Source organism: Eptatretus burgeri, chromosome 9 (genome assembly GCF_056783735.1).
Source record: "Eptatretus burgeri isolate ZD-2024b chromosome 9, Ebu_testis_v1, whole genome shotgun sequence".
Classification (NCBI taxonomy): Eukaryota; Metazoa; Chordata; class Myxini; order Myxiniformes; family Myxinidae; genus Eptatretus; species Eptatretus burgeri.
In genome coordinates, this window is record NC_140969.1 from 85,605,292 (window position 1) to 85,621,837 (window position 16,546).

The window sequence follows — 16,546 nt, forward strand, 5'->3', positions numbered from 1 at the left end:
CTGGAGCTGGTGCTGGAGCTGGAACTGAAACTGAAATCCATCAGTAGATGGGAACGCAGCGCAGGAAAGACAACCACCAGCCCAGGACGAGCAGAGAGGAACGAGCAAACAGGAGCGGCGAGCAGAAACGACGGGCAGGAACGACAGGCAGGAATGACACTAGCGGCTCCGCGACCCGTCCTTTTATAGACCCCATGGTGCGGAGTGGGGGCGATGACCCAAAGCGATGTTATCACCTGAATTGGGCACTCTGATTGGCCCCGGCCACTGCGTGGCCCGGCCATGATGGCTGGAAGCGGCTCCACTCCACTTCCAGCAAGATGGTTCTAGGCTGTGGAATCCCCTTGCACCGAACCCCGTGATATGAATTGTCTTACACCGAACTCCGGGATATTAATCGTCTTGCACCGAACCCCGTGCCATGCCCCGGCGACCCGCGGTTGGCTCTGCGTACTGTATGTTGTTAGCATTTGGTGGGTTGGTTATGCCTCTGATTGCCTGAACAGTGGGTGGTGGGGGGGGGTATCGTTGCGCTGCACGTGCTCCGTGCAGCATTGGCGTTTATTGTTGGCTTCTACTGCTGCCCTTGGTCTTCTGTGAGGACGCATTCTTACGCGAAGGGCGTGGCTGTGGTTTTTACAGAGGGGTGTCCAAACGGAGTGCTTGCCGGCCTCGTAAGGACCCCTTGCTTGGATTTACCTCAGAAATAGAGAAAAAAGAATTGGAATGAGGTTCAGAGATTTAATCAGACCTAGCTCTGAGATTTACACAACGCACTGTCCGTTCGACCCACTAGACAAGAAGGAAGGGACTATCTGAACGTACATTAATGAAATAACTGACTGGGGAACTACTGTATGTTAGCTGCTATTGGTATTGTTCCAGAACCGCAACTATATATATATATATATATATATATATATATATATATATATATATATATATATATATATATATATATACACACATATATACATATGTACACATACTGTATATGCAAACCCACACAAATTCAATTTTATAGGAAGGATTAATGAAAAATATGCCTTATGCTAAGGTGATATTTTTGTTTGCTGTGAATTTAGGAGTCCTTGCTCGTGGAGTCCAACTGTTATTTTCAAGTTGATGCATTTGGGTTTTACCTCCACTGGAAGAGCGATGCACGTGTAAGTACTTCTCACCATTCATCACCAAAAGGCCCTTAAGTGCTGTATCCTTTGATTAAAGATTAAAATGCTAATAAATCTAATTACAACCTACCTTAATAAGCTGAATACTTGAATGATGTCAGTTTGTGATCTAGATATGTCAGGTTAGGTTAGGTATGGGAGCAGGTGCCAGAGCATGAAGAAAAGTTTTTTATGGCAAAGACTTGTGTCAATTTGCATCGGTGGACATTTATAACGATGGATGAAATCAACAGGATGTTGATTGATGTGTGCTAGCTGCTGTGGGAAGTAAGGAGAGGCTGGCGTTTTTGGCAATAACCCTTCGTCGAAGCGCGAGGGTAACCCCCGAAATGCCAGTTTTTCCTTGCTTCCTATGGAGGTTGGTACACATCAATCGATGTCCTGTTGATTTTATCCATTATGATCTCGATATCTGATTTATAATGTACATATCTTAAGCATGAAAATATTGTATGAAAATGATTTGATCACATGGCTCCTAAGACTATATGATGGCCAGACAAACTCATTTGCATCGGCAGGAGTCAAGCTATGAAGGAAGTGAACAGGTTTGGGAGTGTTGCTTCAGAACAGGTCATATTACTGTTCACCAGTTCTGGTTACCGAGTACACAAAGACCTCAGCCAAATAAGCAAAAAATGAAAGAAAGATTGTTCAAAATACTATGTAGTGTTTTCACGAGACTGTCAAGAGAACTAAAGGACCCCATGACGTTTCATAATGAGCTTGGTATTTTATTGTTTTGTGCAAAATATCAATTATATTTTCTTGGTTTTATGTTAATTTTATTCTAATTAAATTATTATATATCTTTATTACAATAATTGTAATAAAGAAATTAATTTTAATAAGGGAGTTAAGAAAATAAATATCACTAATAAATTGATTTTTAAAAAATACTGTCAGACCTCCGCTCTTCGCAGATTCGCTCATCGCGGACGCCACGTATTCGTCGTTTATAAAATGCAACCTGCTTTGATATTCGTGATCCTGTGCTTCACGGATTTGTAATTTTTTGTTTCCGTGCATTTTTGCGGTTTTTCATTGGATTTTTGATTTTTGCCCAGGAATCACGAACTACTGGGAGCCGACCAACCCCCCCTCCCCTTTTCCATTGAAACAATGTCTTGCTATTTGTGGCATTTTCCAGGAACATGTCCCCCGCGAATACTGGGGTCTGACAGTATTATAAATTCAAAAAAATTTTTTTTTATAAATAATAAAGAAATTAATTTTATTCTAATAATTTCGGTTTCTTTATTTGTTATTTTTTTAACTTATTTGTGAATTGACTTCTTCAACCTATTGTTGTGAATGTGTTTTTAATGAAATAAATCATTATAAAGATTTTTAAAAGATGTTTAAACACTCACAATTGCTTTTTCCATCCAGGAAGGCCAGCTGCTCGAATGCTCACTTATGAACAGCGTACGTTATGGAATTATTTCAAAGGTATTATGTGCTGTGCTGTATGTCATGGAATGATTTCAAATGATCCATCGTATTTTTGTGCTGAGCTGAGTACCGTAGACATGGCAATGAATGAAGGCTGTCTTTTTAAATGATTAAAAAAATATTTTTTTTTACATACACGAGTTGTTTACAATTTTTATCCCCATGCTTTTTGAAAATATTGTAATCGGCTGCATCCCTTTGTCTGTCTCTCTGTCTATCCATCCGTCACGCTATCTCCTAAACCGTTGGGCAGAAATTCACCAAACTTGGTAGATCATCACATGAGAAGAAGGTGCGAGAGCTGTGCCATTTTTGGCAGTGCCCCCTGGGGCAGGGTCAAAAGGTCAAATACGGATACCGAAACATGCCATTATGGCCACATTTTAAAACATTTTAAAATGAAATTTTGTACATGCAATCAATATTGGGGGACGGATGGAATGTGTAACCATTTTTGTGGGTTTGACCTCTGCGTCATGCCCCGGGGGTGGGACTTGGGGCCACACGGGTCAAAACAGAAAAAAAAACTCAAAATTTGATATTGGGTAATTCCTGGTGTAACCTTTTACCACTTTAAACTGCTTTTGGTGGGAAGCGTGGTGATTTGCGATGGCGTGCCATCAACCTCGCTCTTGTTTTAAGTTTGGGTAAATGGCCTCTAACTAAATCCTGAATACTCTAAAGGGCTACTAGATTATGTTGTCTAACATCCCAATAAATTTAGATCATGGAATGAAGGACTGTCAAATAAGGCCAAGGTTGTAAAACCTACACATGTTTTTTCCGAGTTTATTTGAGTAACTTGATGCAAAACACATTTTGAGTGAAACACTTAGTCCTCACTTAACGTTGTCATTGCGTTCTCAAAAGTTGTGACTTTTAGTGAAACAAAATTAAGCAAATCGCATTTTCTCATAAGAATTAATGTACAAACTGGAGGTACGTTGATTTGAACTTTTGTCGTCAGAAAAAAAAAAACATTAAAAGTTGAAATACTCCACATGCATAATGCATTCTTAAATGAAATTACATTTGAAAATTAAATGAATTTCTAAATATAAAATAAATCTAAATAAGATAACACTCACCAGTGATGGGTGTGGAGGTTGTTTATAGAGGTGGGGTGGGGTGGAGCATCAAATTGTGGAGTTAATGGGACAGCCCAAGTGCTCTCCCGATATCAACTGCTTGTTCTCCTGCATCAAAACGTTTTGAAGCCTCAAATTTAATTTCCAAACATTGTTTTTATTGTTTTGTTTTCTTTCTACCAGACTCGCTACTGTCCTTATTCAGCATAATGGCATGTGATACAATGATTCAGCGTCGACATATGCCTCCGTTTAGGGTAGGGATTAAAATTTTTTTGTAGTTCATTGTAGCCCGCTGGCAAACGACGTAATAGTTAATACCATGACGTTAAAATGATATGTTTCCTATTGTAACAGTGATGTCATAACAAGACTACATTAACCGAATGAACATCAAGTGAGGAATTACTCTCTTCGTCAACTCCATCCTGGTGTGCTTATTTAGAGACCAATTGATAAGGGAAGGGTTGATTGTTGATGGGGAAACAGGGTGGTGGATAAGAGTGTGTATGGGACAGGTAGTTGGGAGGTGTAGAAAACTAAAAAAGAGATTATATCCTTCAATGGATCAAACGGAAAAGCTTGGTGTCCAAATGACATACTCCATTAATTTGTACGAGCAATATGAACGAGTCCCAAGTGTAAATTGGACCAGCTAAATTTGTTGTCTACTCGTAAAAGTAAGATGTGACCCACATTAACTTTGCAATCAAAATTTAATTATGATCAAATGCTTCTCAACCTCTCTAAGTCCAGGGAGTGATATTTCTTGGTGCCTCTCCGTAAAGTTTGTAACCTACTCTTTGTTGGCAGGTTGTTTCTTTTTTTAAAATCAAAACAAGTGTTGATTCCATTAATTTCTGCAATTTGATAATCAAGTCTTCTCAGGTCCATTTTGCTGAGATCATACAATCGAGATTCCAACTCAAGAGGATACTGGACAAGTTGCTGTTCAATATCGTCCAGAATGTCAGTGTCAACATAAGTGCCCCGCGTATTAGCGTATTTATTGATGTTATACATACATGTATCTCTTCAAGGTGTCTCATTGTGTAAATTTCCCGCTTTGTTAAAGTTGGACTTCCCTCTGTAATAGCTGAAATGGCAGCTGGTATCAATGGTCAGGAGTATGTAAACAAGAAATTCAACAAAACAAAAAATAAGGGTGATTTATCTGAAAATGTATGTCTCGCCCAAAAAGGGTTGCGAGGCTATTTAACGCCTGTGTCTGCCTGTCTGTCTGTGTATGGATTTGTGCATTCCCTTCTGTATGTTTTCACTCAAAATGTTTTTTTTTTCCCCTCTGCAACCGCTTGTCCGATTGATTTGAAACTGTAAACATTGAAGGGACCCCGATAATATTTTATTGATAACTCTGGCATCATGTCACATGGTATGGCAGCCATATTGGATTAAAGGAAAACACTTGGATATTTTCGTTGAAACCGCTCAATGAAAAAAAATTAAATTTGGCATATGTCATCCCACCTCAAGAATGAACTTGTGAAAACAACTCCACCACGAAAAGGCTGGTGAGAGGCTGGACTGTTGGAGGCTGTCTGAGATGCTGAGCCATTGTAGTATTTTGTACACCTGACAGCTTATCCTCGATGTCACTTTGTGGCATAACAGTTCAGGAGGGTCAAACTAACATTACTTAATGCGAATTATAATATTCTATTGTGCCCTTCTGGCTGATACTCCATCAAAATGGGGGAACTGATGTTGTCATCTATTGTCTAAAAGTGTAACTAAGTGAGGTTCAAATGACACATCATTCCAAATTACAGAGATCTCCCTTGGAAGGGTTCATGAGATGTTTTGTTTCCATTCTCATATTATGATGGTTCCAAACAGACTAAGACCCAAAAGCAAGTGGTTTTGGGTCTTAGCCCATTTGGAATTTCGATTGTTTGACTTTGACATAATTAAATTGTACAAAGTAAACAGAGATGCAGAAAGATGCTGTTTCGCCTCTTCATCTGTTCATCTTTGGCCCATCTGTTTATTACAAAGGCAAATATTTCACAATTTTTGAAATCCCATCCCCCCTCTTCTCCAACACTTTTCCTCTCTGTGCCCTCCATCTATGTTCGGTGCCTTTCTTTCTCTCCATTCTTTTTCTCTTTCTCACCTCTCTTTGATCTCGTTTTATTCCTCACTCATGCCTATGTGATAAATAGATAGCTCCTCATTAAATTTATTTTTTTTTGCTTGGTGCGGAAGGAAAATAAAAATGTTTGTTTTTTGGTAATTCAGCACAGTGTAATGTGTATTGTGGTACGTGGTACAGGAATCCAAGGTTGTGGCAGCAATGGAGGCCGCTGCAGGACAGACAGGCCTTGAGTTGGAGTCCCGAGTTTTCTGTGTGTGTAGTGGCACTGACATGGTCAACACCAGCTCGGTCTTCTTGCTTGCAGATTCAAGTGACACTGCTCAGGTAATTCATACTGTTTCCATCGGAATAGTTTTGTACTTGATTTGCACATGCAAGTCATTCCATGACAAAATGTTTACTGCGACGTATGCACGCAGAGCCAAAGGTATTCTTTTACATCTCAACAGCTTTTAACAAGACCTGATACAAGGAAAGACGATGAACTTTAACGCAGGTGGTGGCCATTTGGCCCATCAAGCATGCACTACGTCAACACTACATTAATCCAACCTATCAGTCTAGTCCAGTGGTCCCCAACCTTTTGATCCCACGGGCCGCATTCACTACTCCCAAGTATGTTGGGAGCCAGAAAAAAATTGATGTATTTTATTGAGAAACTTGATACTGAGAAACATTTTCAGAGTTAATGAGAAACTTGATGCATTTTTTTCAGTCAATGAGAAACTTGATACTGCTTTTGCTCTCCCAGGATTGAGTTGATGTCGGGCACCAGATGGGAGGAAGCAACACGAAGAGTGTCTTCCAGGTGCATGTCAGACAAGGCGTTTCGGTTCTTGTTCTTTGAGTACTTCAGCTTGCTGAAGAACTGCTCGCACAAGTATGTGCTGCCAAACATGGAAAACAACTTCTGGGCATGCTTGATCAGGTTGGGGAAGGTCTGGTGGGGTAGCCCCCTGTAGAACTCCTGGAGTTCCTTCTCCAGGAACTGGGCCTTGATGTCGATGTCGCTCCTCCTGCAGGTCCTTGGGGCTTGCAAGGGATTGAATGAGAAGGGCATGGCGAAGATGTCGAAGCTGACTTTGTGCTTGCAGAAGTCTTGGAATCGTTTCTCGAACTCCTTCTTCAGACGGGCCACCTCTGTAGCATACCTCTCACCATCAAAAACGGTCTCATCCTCACCGTGCTGGCCCTGCAGAGCAGTGAAGTGGTCGAGTCGGCCGGCACGCAGTTGTAACTCCCACAGCTCCAGCTTGTTCTCGAAGGACTGGATGCAGCCATCAAGGTTGTGGACCAGCTTGCCTCTTCCCTGCATGGAGACGTTGAGGGCAGTAAGCGACAGTGGCTGGCAGCGGCATTGTGTAAACCCTTTTAAAATTGCTACATGGAAATGTGTTTTGATTGGAAAGTCCTCGCGGGCCGCAGTATAGGACTCCACGGGCCGCATGCGACCCGCAGGTTGGGGACCAATGGTCTAATGATTCAATTTATTTGGGGAGTGTGGGGAGGAGGAAGAGGATTAGGAGGAAGAGGATTAGGAGGAGGAGGAGGAGAAGGAGTGTGAAGGAGAATAGTGGGGTAGGCACAGGGACATCATTCATGTGACACACACATATATATATATATATATATATATATATATATATATATATATATATATATATATATATATATATATATATATACATATAATGTATACAACTGCAGTACTACTTTATCGGCCTCAGTTATTCCCACCTTTTTATGGGGTTAGCTGGGGAACATTTTTGGGCCAAGTCTTTCACAAACCATCTGGTTGAAACTGACGCTCGACGGAAGATGACAGGACTTTGTAATTTGTTCAGGATGCCGGCGACAACTCGCCTACTCCCCCTGAAGGACTTTAACGTCTATCAATTAATGCTTGCAGACAGGATGAACCAGGGGTGTTTTCCATTATCAGTGAACTTGCTCTCACTTGTCAAGCTAGCCGTTCCTTAATGACCGTTTTGATGGAGTGCAAAAGCCACTTGGTGAGCTCTCTACAAGCTTATTACCTCCACCACCGAAGGTGAAGGAGGTGATGTTTTCACTCCTTTCTGTCTGTTTGTCTGCCTATTTGTTTGTGTACAGGATATCTCAAAAAGTTGTGGACGGATCCGGATGAAATTTTGTGGACAGGTTGGGTGTGTGACGAGAATGAATTGATTCGATTTTGGTGAAGATCCAGATCCGGATCAAGATACTAGAATTTTAAAAGTGATTCTTCACCATTTGAGAGATCAGGCTAACAATGATATATTGCACAATATCTCAAAAAGCTGTGGACGGATTCGGACAAAACTTGGTGGACAGGTTGGGTGTGTTGCAAGGACGAATCGATTCAATTTTGGTGAAGATCTGAATCCGGATGTGGATATGAGAATGATTTAATTTTTAAAGTGATTCTTCTCCATTGAGAGATTGGGGCAAAAAACGATACATAGCCTGATATTTCAAAAATGTATTGGGCCCGATATGTTCTTCTGGATCAGGCATTGCGTGGCGGAGGTATGCGCTCTACCGAGTGCTCTTCTAGTTGGTAATGGGACGCACCCCTGTTTAATGTCCAGCTGAGGGACAATGCACGTATTGATTTTCGCCCTGCTTGAGGAACACCAGGATGACAGCATATTGCTGGGCCAAAATTCAAATGCAGGTTAGACAGCTTAGAGGTGAGTGAGTGTGCACACCTCGAGGCTATCCTAATATCCCTGTACCCATGTATCCCCAACATGTCTTGGTACTGATCTAATTATAGTTTAAACTTGTCAACTGTTTCTGCTGTGCTATCTTTCCAGGGGAGACCATTGCATGCATTAACTACTCTCTGGGTGGAAGACCCCTGCCTTACTACCATCTTAACTCTCCTCTTTTTTACTCTCAGGCTATAGCCCTTGGTTCTATCATTGTCTCTACTTTCTGAGTGTGGATGACTCATCAATGTTTGTTTTGCCTATTTTGAGAGATCAGATCAGATTATATTTTTTGCAAATGTATATAACTGTTATAATTAAGATATATCAAAATGGATATCAGAAATATTAAACTAAATGATAACTATTTAAATAAAAGTAGAAATTTTCCCTTAATTATCAAGAGATGTAGATATCTAGTTAGATGAAGTAGTTTGTTAAAATGAAATTTAGTGGAATATATGATTGTTGGCCAGATAATGATGGTAATGAATAATCCATAAAAAGCTACATTTCCTCACATATAGCTTAAAGTTACTTTCCAACAGAAATGGCAGGAAGGCCTTGGCTTTATCATCCACAACATCCGTGCCAACAACGTCTCACCAATGACTTGCCTTCGAAAGCAGTGAGTTCATCGTTTGATGCAAAGCACGCTACCCCTCTGACATGCACGGACCACAATTAACACCCTGATAATTAAAATGATCATGCTGATGTCGACAGTCATGATCTGTGGCTAAGAGGATCCTTGCTGCCACAGTTGGATGAAGCTGTGCTTCCTGGTGAACCCCAATGGTAACATCCCCGTGCGCAGGTGAGTTGTCTGTACTTGCACGTTTCAAAATCCCCAGCAATATACATAGTCAATTATTTATTGGTAACACCTGTTGATTATTAAGCAGTGTAATTTTTGTGACAGCTCTTCATAAGCCTGAGACTCAGTAAAACAAAACAAACAAACAAAAAAAAGCAATAGGATGCATAGATTTACTTAAAGAGTTGACAATGAGAATGATTGGACATTAGAAGATTCAGGAAAGACAATCTGCCAAAGAGTCAAAATTGAGCCATTGATAAAACAAGTCAACATAGCACAGATAAGTTAAGGGAAAGGGGTAGGGGTGAGGTTGTAGAATGGACAAGGGACAAAGCTTATCTCCCTTACTGATATACCTCATTGCCAGGAAAAGGACTGTGACATTACAATGATTTTGATTGCTTCCACTGCAATGATTGGACAAATATTGGGTGTGGGGAGGACACATGGGGTGGACAAGAGGTATACAGAAGGAAACTAGAAGGGCACTCGGTAGAGCACATAACTCCGCTTTGCAAATCCTGATCCAGTAGAATATATCGGAGCCAATAATTTTTTTTGAAATATCATGCTACATCTCGTTTTTGGTCGCATCTCTCAATACAATGGTGATGAATCACTTTAAATATTAAAAAATTCTCGTATCTGGATCTGGATTTGGATCTTCAGCAAAATCGAATCAATTAATCCTTGTCGAATCAATTAATCCTTGTCACATACCCAACCTGTCCACCAAGTTTCGTCTGAATCTGTCAACTTTTTGAGATATCGTAATATATATCAGTTTAACCCTATCTCTCAATGGTGAAGAATCACTTTGAAAAATTCCATTATCCGGATCCTGATCTTCACCAAAATCGAATCAGTTCATCCTTATCACACACCTAATCTGCCCCACAAATTTCATCGGAATCTGTCCACAACTTTTTGAGATCCTGCACACAAACTGACAAACAAACAACCAAGCAAACAGACAGACAGGGGTGAATACATACCCTCCTTCCACCTTCAGTGGTGGAGGTAAAAATGGAAATTGGGAAGGAGATTGGCTTGCTGTTTGGGGTGCTAATGGGGGAAGAAAAGACCATGATTTTGGATGGAGAATGATCTGAGATGGTGGTGAACAGCTGTTTTGAAGACCTGGAGGGAAGAATAAGATTGAAGAGAGTGTGAAAGTTGATTCCACAGGTGGGGAAAAAGAGGAACAAATAAATGGAGGCGAGCAGTGAGCATGGATTTAGGTAGTTTCACCCAGAAGGGGGTTGATGTCACCAGAAAGTTTCGCCAAAAATGGGTGGACCATGTGCACCCAGCGGAAACTTGGGAGGGGGACAAAGCACAGAAAGAGCAGAGGGTGTTAGACCAGGAATTGAGCGGAAGAAGACAGAGAGACCACCGACCTGTCTGCGATGGGAAAGTGATAGGCCCATTGACAATTCACTTGAGGAAGTTCAGTCACTCAAACTCCTGGGTCTTACTGTCAGCCAATGTCTTTCTTGGACAAACCACATTTCAACATTGGCCTCCAAAGCCAGCCACCGACTTCGTATCCATACAAAGTCCTTCCTTGGCACACCTGAACTGCTATCTACCTACAAGGCTTTCATCCGCAGCTTGATGGAGAACTGCTCTCCCCTCCCGGCTGGCTGCCCTGCCTCATACCTTGCTTAACTTGACGCCGTGGATAACAAGGCCTTTGAGATCATTGGTGTCTCCTTTGCTGAAGCTTGGTCGATTGGCCTATCACTTTCCAATCACTTGTAGATCAGTGGGCTGTCTTTTACCACTTCCATTCAGGTGTTGCATGCACCCTCTACTTTGTCCTCCCTACACCCCAGTTTTCTACAGAGCACACATGGTCCACCATCCATCCATCCATCCATTGGGATCATACTCTGTACAGAGCATTGGTGCTGCCTAAGCAGTCTCCTTGGCTCTTTGGCACAATCCTGGACGGGTCGCCACTCCGGCACGGGATACCAGCAAGCTGGCACTCATTTTGCCGACCTAGGAAGGATGACAGGTAGAGTCAACCCCACCTTGTATGGTCCACCATCAACCCCTTCTGGTAAAACTTCCAAAATCTAGGATCACTGCTACACTCATTCATACCTTTTTGTTCCTGTGGAACCAACTTCCACATTCCCTTCAACCTCATTCTTCCCTCGAGGTCTTCAAGACAGCTGTCACCACTATCTCAGATTATGCCCAATACAAATCAATGATATTTTCTACCCTTTAACCCCCCCCCCCAAAACTCAAGGCCCCCTGTTCCAAATTTCCTGTTTTTCTTTCCTGAGAGCTTCCTTCTGTAGCTGTCCTGTCCACCCCATGCATCCTTTCCTGCCCCCTCCCCTTATTATTCCCCATACCCATTGTTTGTCCAAGTCTCCCTCTATCTTGTCCTTCAGTTCCGCTGTTGGTGCCCCCCACCCCCCATCTCTCTCTATTGTTGATTTTGTCCTGTTATGTCCAGATCCGTACAGTGTACGAGCTCTTCCATGAGCTCGACTATGTATGGAAAAAAGAAAATTTTAAATGCTCATAAACCAACTTGTACATTGTAGGCAATATTTATTTGTCTATCGTACCAACCCAAAGGTCTGTTACTGTTCGAAAAAGCACCATACGCATCATCGATGTACATAAGTGAATGTAAATGGGAGACTATAAATGTATTTCAATGAAATACATTTGTGAGGCTTTCACTGCTTGGAGAAAGGTATAAATATAGATTGATAATTATGCAGCCGTAGAGAATTGCAGTTTTGTGAATACCTCGAGAGTGATGAAATTGCTGTCACACAAATGCACCCTCGGTGCCTACCTTTGACTGAACTTAAGATTATCAAGTTCAGAAGCAGAACTTAAAATGATGATGAGAACAATGAAGTGAAAATGATCAAAATGCAAACTGTTAATCCTCAAGGTGACAGAGCAAGAGTGCCCATGGGATGCAACTCCATTGAAAATAGCACATAATGGCACTTGGGAACAATCATGTAGGTAATACAGAGGGTTCATTGGCTCTTTTGACGTAGACATAAAAGTGCCAGAGCCCTCAAGGTCATAACCTTAAAGCTTCAATGTGAGAATGCAAGCAGCTAATCGAGTTTGGGGTAAGTAATACCAGAAAAAGAGAACAGAAGGCTTCCTTAACGATAAACTATCGTGGCTGTTTGGAATAACCTATGGATTAGATAAACACTCACTGTAAAAGGAAGTGTTCTTGCATCGGAAATGATTTACCGTGATATTTCTTTGTGTTTTTTGTTCTATGAAATGGCATTATAGGATGGTATAAGGTAAGTAAATCCATACTGCTGCAAATGCTTTTTCCTCCTTTCTTCATTTATTTGCTTTTTTTGGCATACTGTTTGCTTTCTTGTCAACAGCATTACACGGACATTTGCATCGGGAAAGACCGAGAAGGTGATATTCCAGGCACTGAAAGAGCTTGGTCTACCGAGTGGAAAGGTATGTGCTTACCCATTTAGGCTTTCAGTATACCGTCTCCCACGCCTTGATGTCACTGCATTGTTCTTGCAAAAATCCCACAGTGCCTTTGAATAACATTTGATAAATCGTCCAAGTCGTATAAAACAAACTTTTATAAAACATCTGGCAGATGCAGATGGTCAGAAGTATGATGAGCTCTTCAACCTCTTGGCAAATGTGGACAATTAGTCGATGTTGAATGACTGATTAATTCAATAGCGAGCAGATTTACTCCATTTAATACTGCTACAGTTTGCAATACTCAAATGCGTGCTTTTGCCTCATGACAATGATAGTACACATGGTACATTCAATGTTCTCGTGTGATCATTGTTTGAGCTCTGGTGTGTACAGTCTTTTTGCATAAAAAAGCACTATATTTTTTTCAAGATTTTATTAATGAACATATATGAGGTCGAACAATAAAGTTCCAGGATTAAAGCAAATTTTATTGTAAATTTACCAATTGTTTTTATATTAATAGTCACCTTCAAAGTAATCTCCCTGGGAGTCTATACACGCTGGGCAATGTTGCTGCCATGCTTCAAAGCACCCTTGGAAGTCGTTGGCTGAAAGGCCATTGAGCTCATTGGTCATGGTTCTGGATCTCTTCAATTAATGCGAAACGAGTTCCTTTCATTGGAGTTTCGGATATTGGTCAGATTGGACCAACATTCTCACCCTTTCAACATTTTGTCAGTTTTGGCAATCGATGGGCGTCCTGATTGCACGTCATCATTCATGTCAATTCTCCCATCCACAAACCTCTTGGCCCACTCAAACGTACGTGATATTGACATTGCGTCTTCCCCGTGCACCAGCTTCAACTTGTTGAAAATGACCATGCCACTTTTGTTTAGTTTTACAAAAAACTTGATGATGATTCTCTGTTCCATAAACTTGTTGTTCTATTTAAACAAAACTCCAGTATGGCTACAAAATGCAACTGATCAATACAACGGTTAACACAGTCTTGACAAGAAGATTATGATGCATATCCAATTCCGAAAACCAGTCCTGGAACTTTATTGTCAGACTTTGTATCGCTGAGAAATTAGCATGACCATCTCGCATTGTAATTTTACTCATGGCATGGTGATGCTTCTCTCATTAGATCTTAATGAGATGAGCACCGCTGTGTGAACAGCAGAAATGAAGACAGCATAGTGCTCGAGTAGTTAAAATATCAGGCAAGCCATGTTGTAATATGGGTGAGAAGAATGTATCCCTCACTTACCCGAAGAACAACCAAGTTTGAAAGTCCTGTTCATTTGGGTCAAACAATTTCATAACTTCCTCCTTCAGCTCCATGAGAGTTTGTGGCGTTTGTGTGAAGACTAGACTTTTCAAATGTCCCCAAAGAAAATAATTGCATTGAGAGCTATTTTATTCCACCAATGGTGTCTGTCTAGACAAGAGAGAAATTATGTGATCATTAAAAGTTTTATGGAGAAGGTCACGGACAACTTTTGCAGTATGGGGAGTTGCACAATCCTGGTTGAATTCTTATAAGCCCACGTCTGAGCTGATATTCCTTTGCTTCCAAATCGTGTGTCCCCAACCCCTCGCTCTGATGTGTACCCACCCTACCCAGTTGCATCCAACTGCTCCAGTGCTCCTGGAATCTATATCTTTTTTTTCTGTTTTCGTTTATACATGGTCAAGGCTTGTGGCAAAAACGGGACACATAACAAGTCAGGACACAACATAACAAAGGGAACAGCAGAAAGGGGAAACACCAAGAGCAGGGTGGATGAGAAGGTAGACGGAGACAGACAAATAAGGGATGCAGCTAATGAAGAGGGTTAGGGGAGAATGCAAGGGGTGGACTAGATGAATACCTAAGCACTAGGTCATCTCCCATCTGCTTGAAAGTCAGTCAACAACACTGTATTACATTAAAAATGTGCAAAAATCGATCCCGTTAACTACAGACCTATTAGCTTACTTCCAATCATCAGCAAGTTCATGGAATCATCATCACAGTTGACATTAACTCCTTCCATTTCTCCAATGGCCTCATCTCAAATCATCAATTCTGATTTAGACAACGTCTCTTTACCTTGGACATGCTGATCCTACTCTCCTAACAATGGATGGAGTCCGTCAATGTCAGTTGTGAGATCAGGGTTATCTCTATGGACATATCTTGAGCTTTCAATACAGTCTGGTGTCCTGTCTTGCTCTCCAAACTCTCTACTAATGCCATCCAAGGCCAACTCCCTTCTTGGGTGGCTGACTTCCTCTATTCTCGTAGCAAGGTGTGGATCTCAACAGAATCCTTTCATCTCCTCTCTCTGTTAAGGCTGGAGTGTCCCAAGGCAGTGTTCTGGGCCCAGTCCTATTCCTAATCTTCATAAACTAACTCTCCGACTCCCTGGAAAATTCTCTTTATCTATTTGCTGATGACTCCACCCTCTGCTGTGACATCCCTCATCCTTCAGATAGACAGGCAGAAGCCTCTTCCATCATTTCAGACCTTGACTTCAGACCTTGACACTTGGAATATGTGTTTCAATTCAGCCAAATATCTTTCTCTCTCTCCAAAAGAACCATCTGGCAAACCCTCCCATCTACTTTGTTAAGTCCAATCTGTTCATATTTTCATTCCAAACAGCATCATTTCAAACACAAATTAATACCATTCCATTAATATCACAAAATAGAATATTATAAATCTTCGTGAAGTAAACTCAGAGAAATGTCATTCTGCCATTGCATCCAGATTGGGAGCAGCTTCGTACAGATCGAAACTTAAAATCGTAATTGAATTGAGGTATTTGTGAAACTTCCCACCCACCTTAGGACACCAGATGACACCCCAAAACGTTCCACAGAAGGTTTGGTGAGGCTCACCCCAAAACTGAGGGAGTTGTTCAGGGACGGACAGACACAGACACTCCTGCTTTATAATATAGATTCGTGTGTTACTTATGTCCTTTATAATGCCCTTAAAAACAGTACATTTACTGTTTGGAATGATTTTCCATTTTGTTTTATTGTCAATCAGGCAGACAGAGTAAAAAAAATATTATCTCACTCTCTGCACATGTGTGGTTGGGATGAATTCCAAGCCAAGGTGCATTAAAACAACAGGCTTGTCTTCTTATTCATGTTCTGATTTGCGTTGAAAATATAACATTCGATAAAAATACGTTGTTCCTCGATCACAAACTGACGATCATAAACTGATAAGATAGACGGATGGATGGACCGACGGACAGGAACGAATTGCTTCACCCGCTTTTCGCTTTGTGTGTGCAGGGTAAAAACTTGAAGGTGGTTTAGTCTGTCTCCATTGACATCTATTCCTCTATTTTGCCAATTTAGCTGTGAGAACACTCCTTCGAGGCTTCGAGGCATCCAGGGAATCATTTTGGTGAGATTATCTCTCCATGTCTGACACCTATTTCGATCTTGATCTTGCCACTTTTTTGAGCAGTTTCAAGGTTGCTGTTAGACCAATGTATACCTTTCTTAATGTATTGATGTATCTGGGGTTGAAATTTCATTGATGTGGAGTTTTTTTTAAAGTTTTTTTTTAAAGATCAAAAACGAACTTTCTTTATTTGCTGCTTTACATCCATCAATGGGGTGGTCCATGAAATGATGAAGAATACGATTGTCATGTCATGCTGTTACTGGTCCCATACTCATTGAAGGGA

At 41.1% G+C, this 16,546-nt stretch overlaps 1 protein-coding gene across 3 annotated transcripts in view; it reads left to right on the forward strand.

Annotated features, from left to right (window-relative positions):
• Positions 1-16,546, forward strand: part of LOC147020518 (1-phosphatidylinositol 4,5-bisphosphate phosphodiesterase beta-4-like) — a 176,701-nt gene that overhangs the window by 43,596 nt on the left and 116,559 nt on the right. For 2 of the 3 annotated variants that reach the window (XM_085895918.1, XM_085895916.1), the window contains exons 3-8: positions 1,086-1,166; positions 2,583-2,642; positions 6,027-6,173; positions 9,112-9,191; positions 9,327-9,380; positions 12,779-12,860. In XM_085895918.1, coding sequence (XP_085752044.1) covers positions 1,086-1,166; positions 2,583-2,642; positions 6,027-6,173; positions 9,112-9,191; positions 9,327-9,380; positions 12,779-12,860 — 504 coding nt within the window. Of the gene's footprint in view, positions 1-1,085; positions 1,167-2,582; positions 2,643-6,026; positions 6,174-9,111; positions 9,192-9,289; positions 9,381-12,778; positions 12,861-16,546 lie in introns of those variants that run through there. The other variant, XM_085895917.1, reaches the window with a different exon arrangement.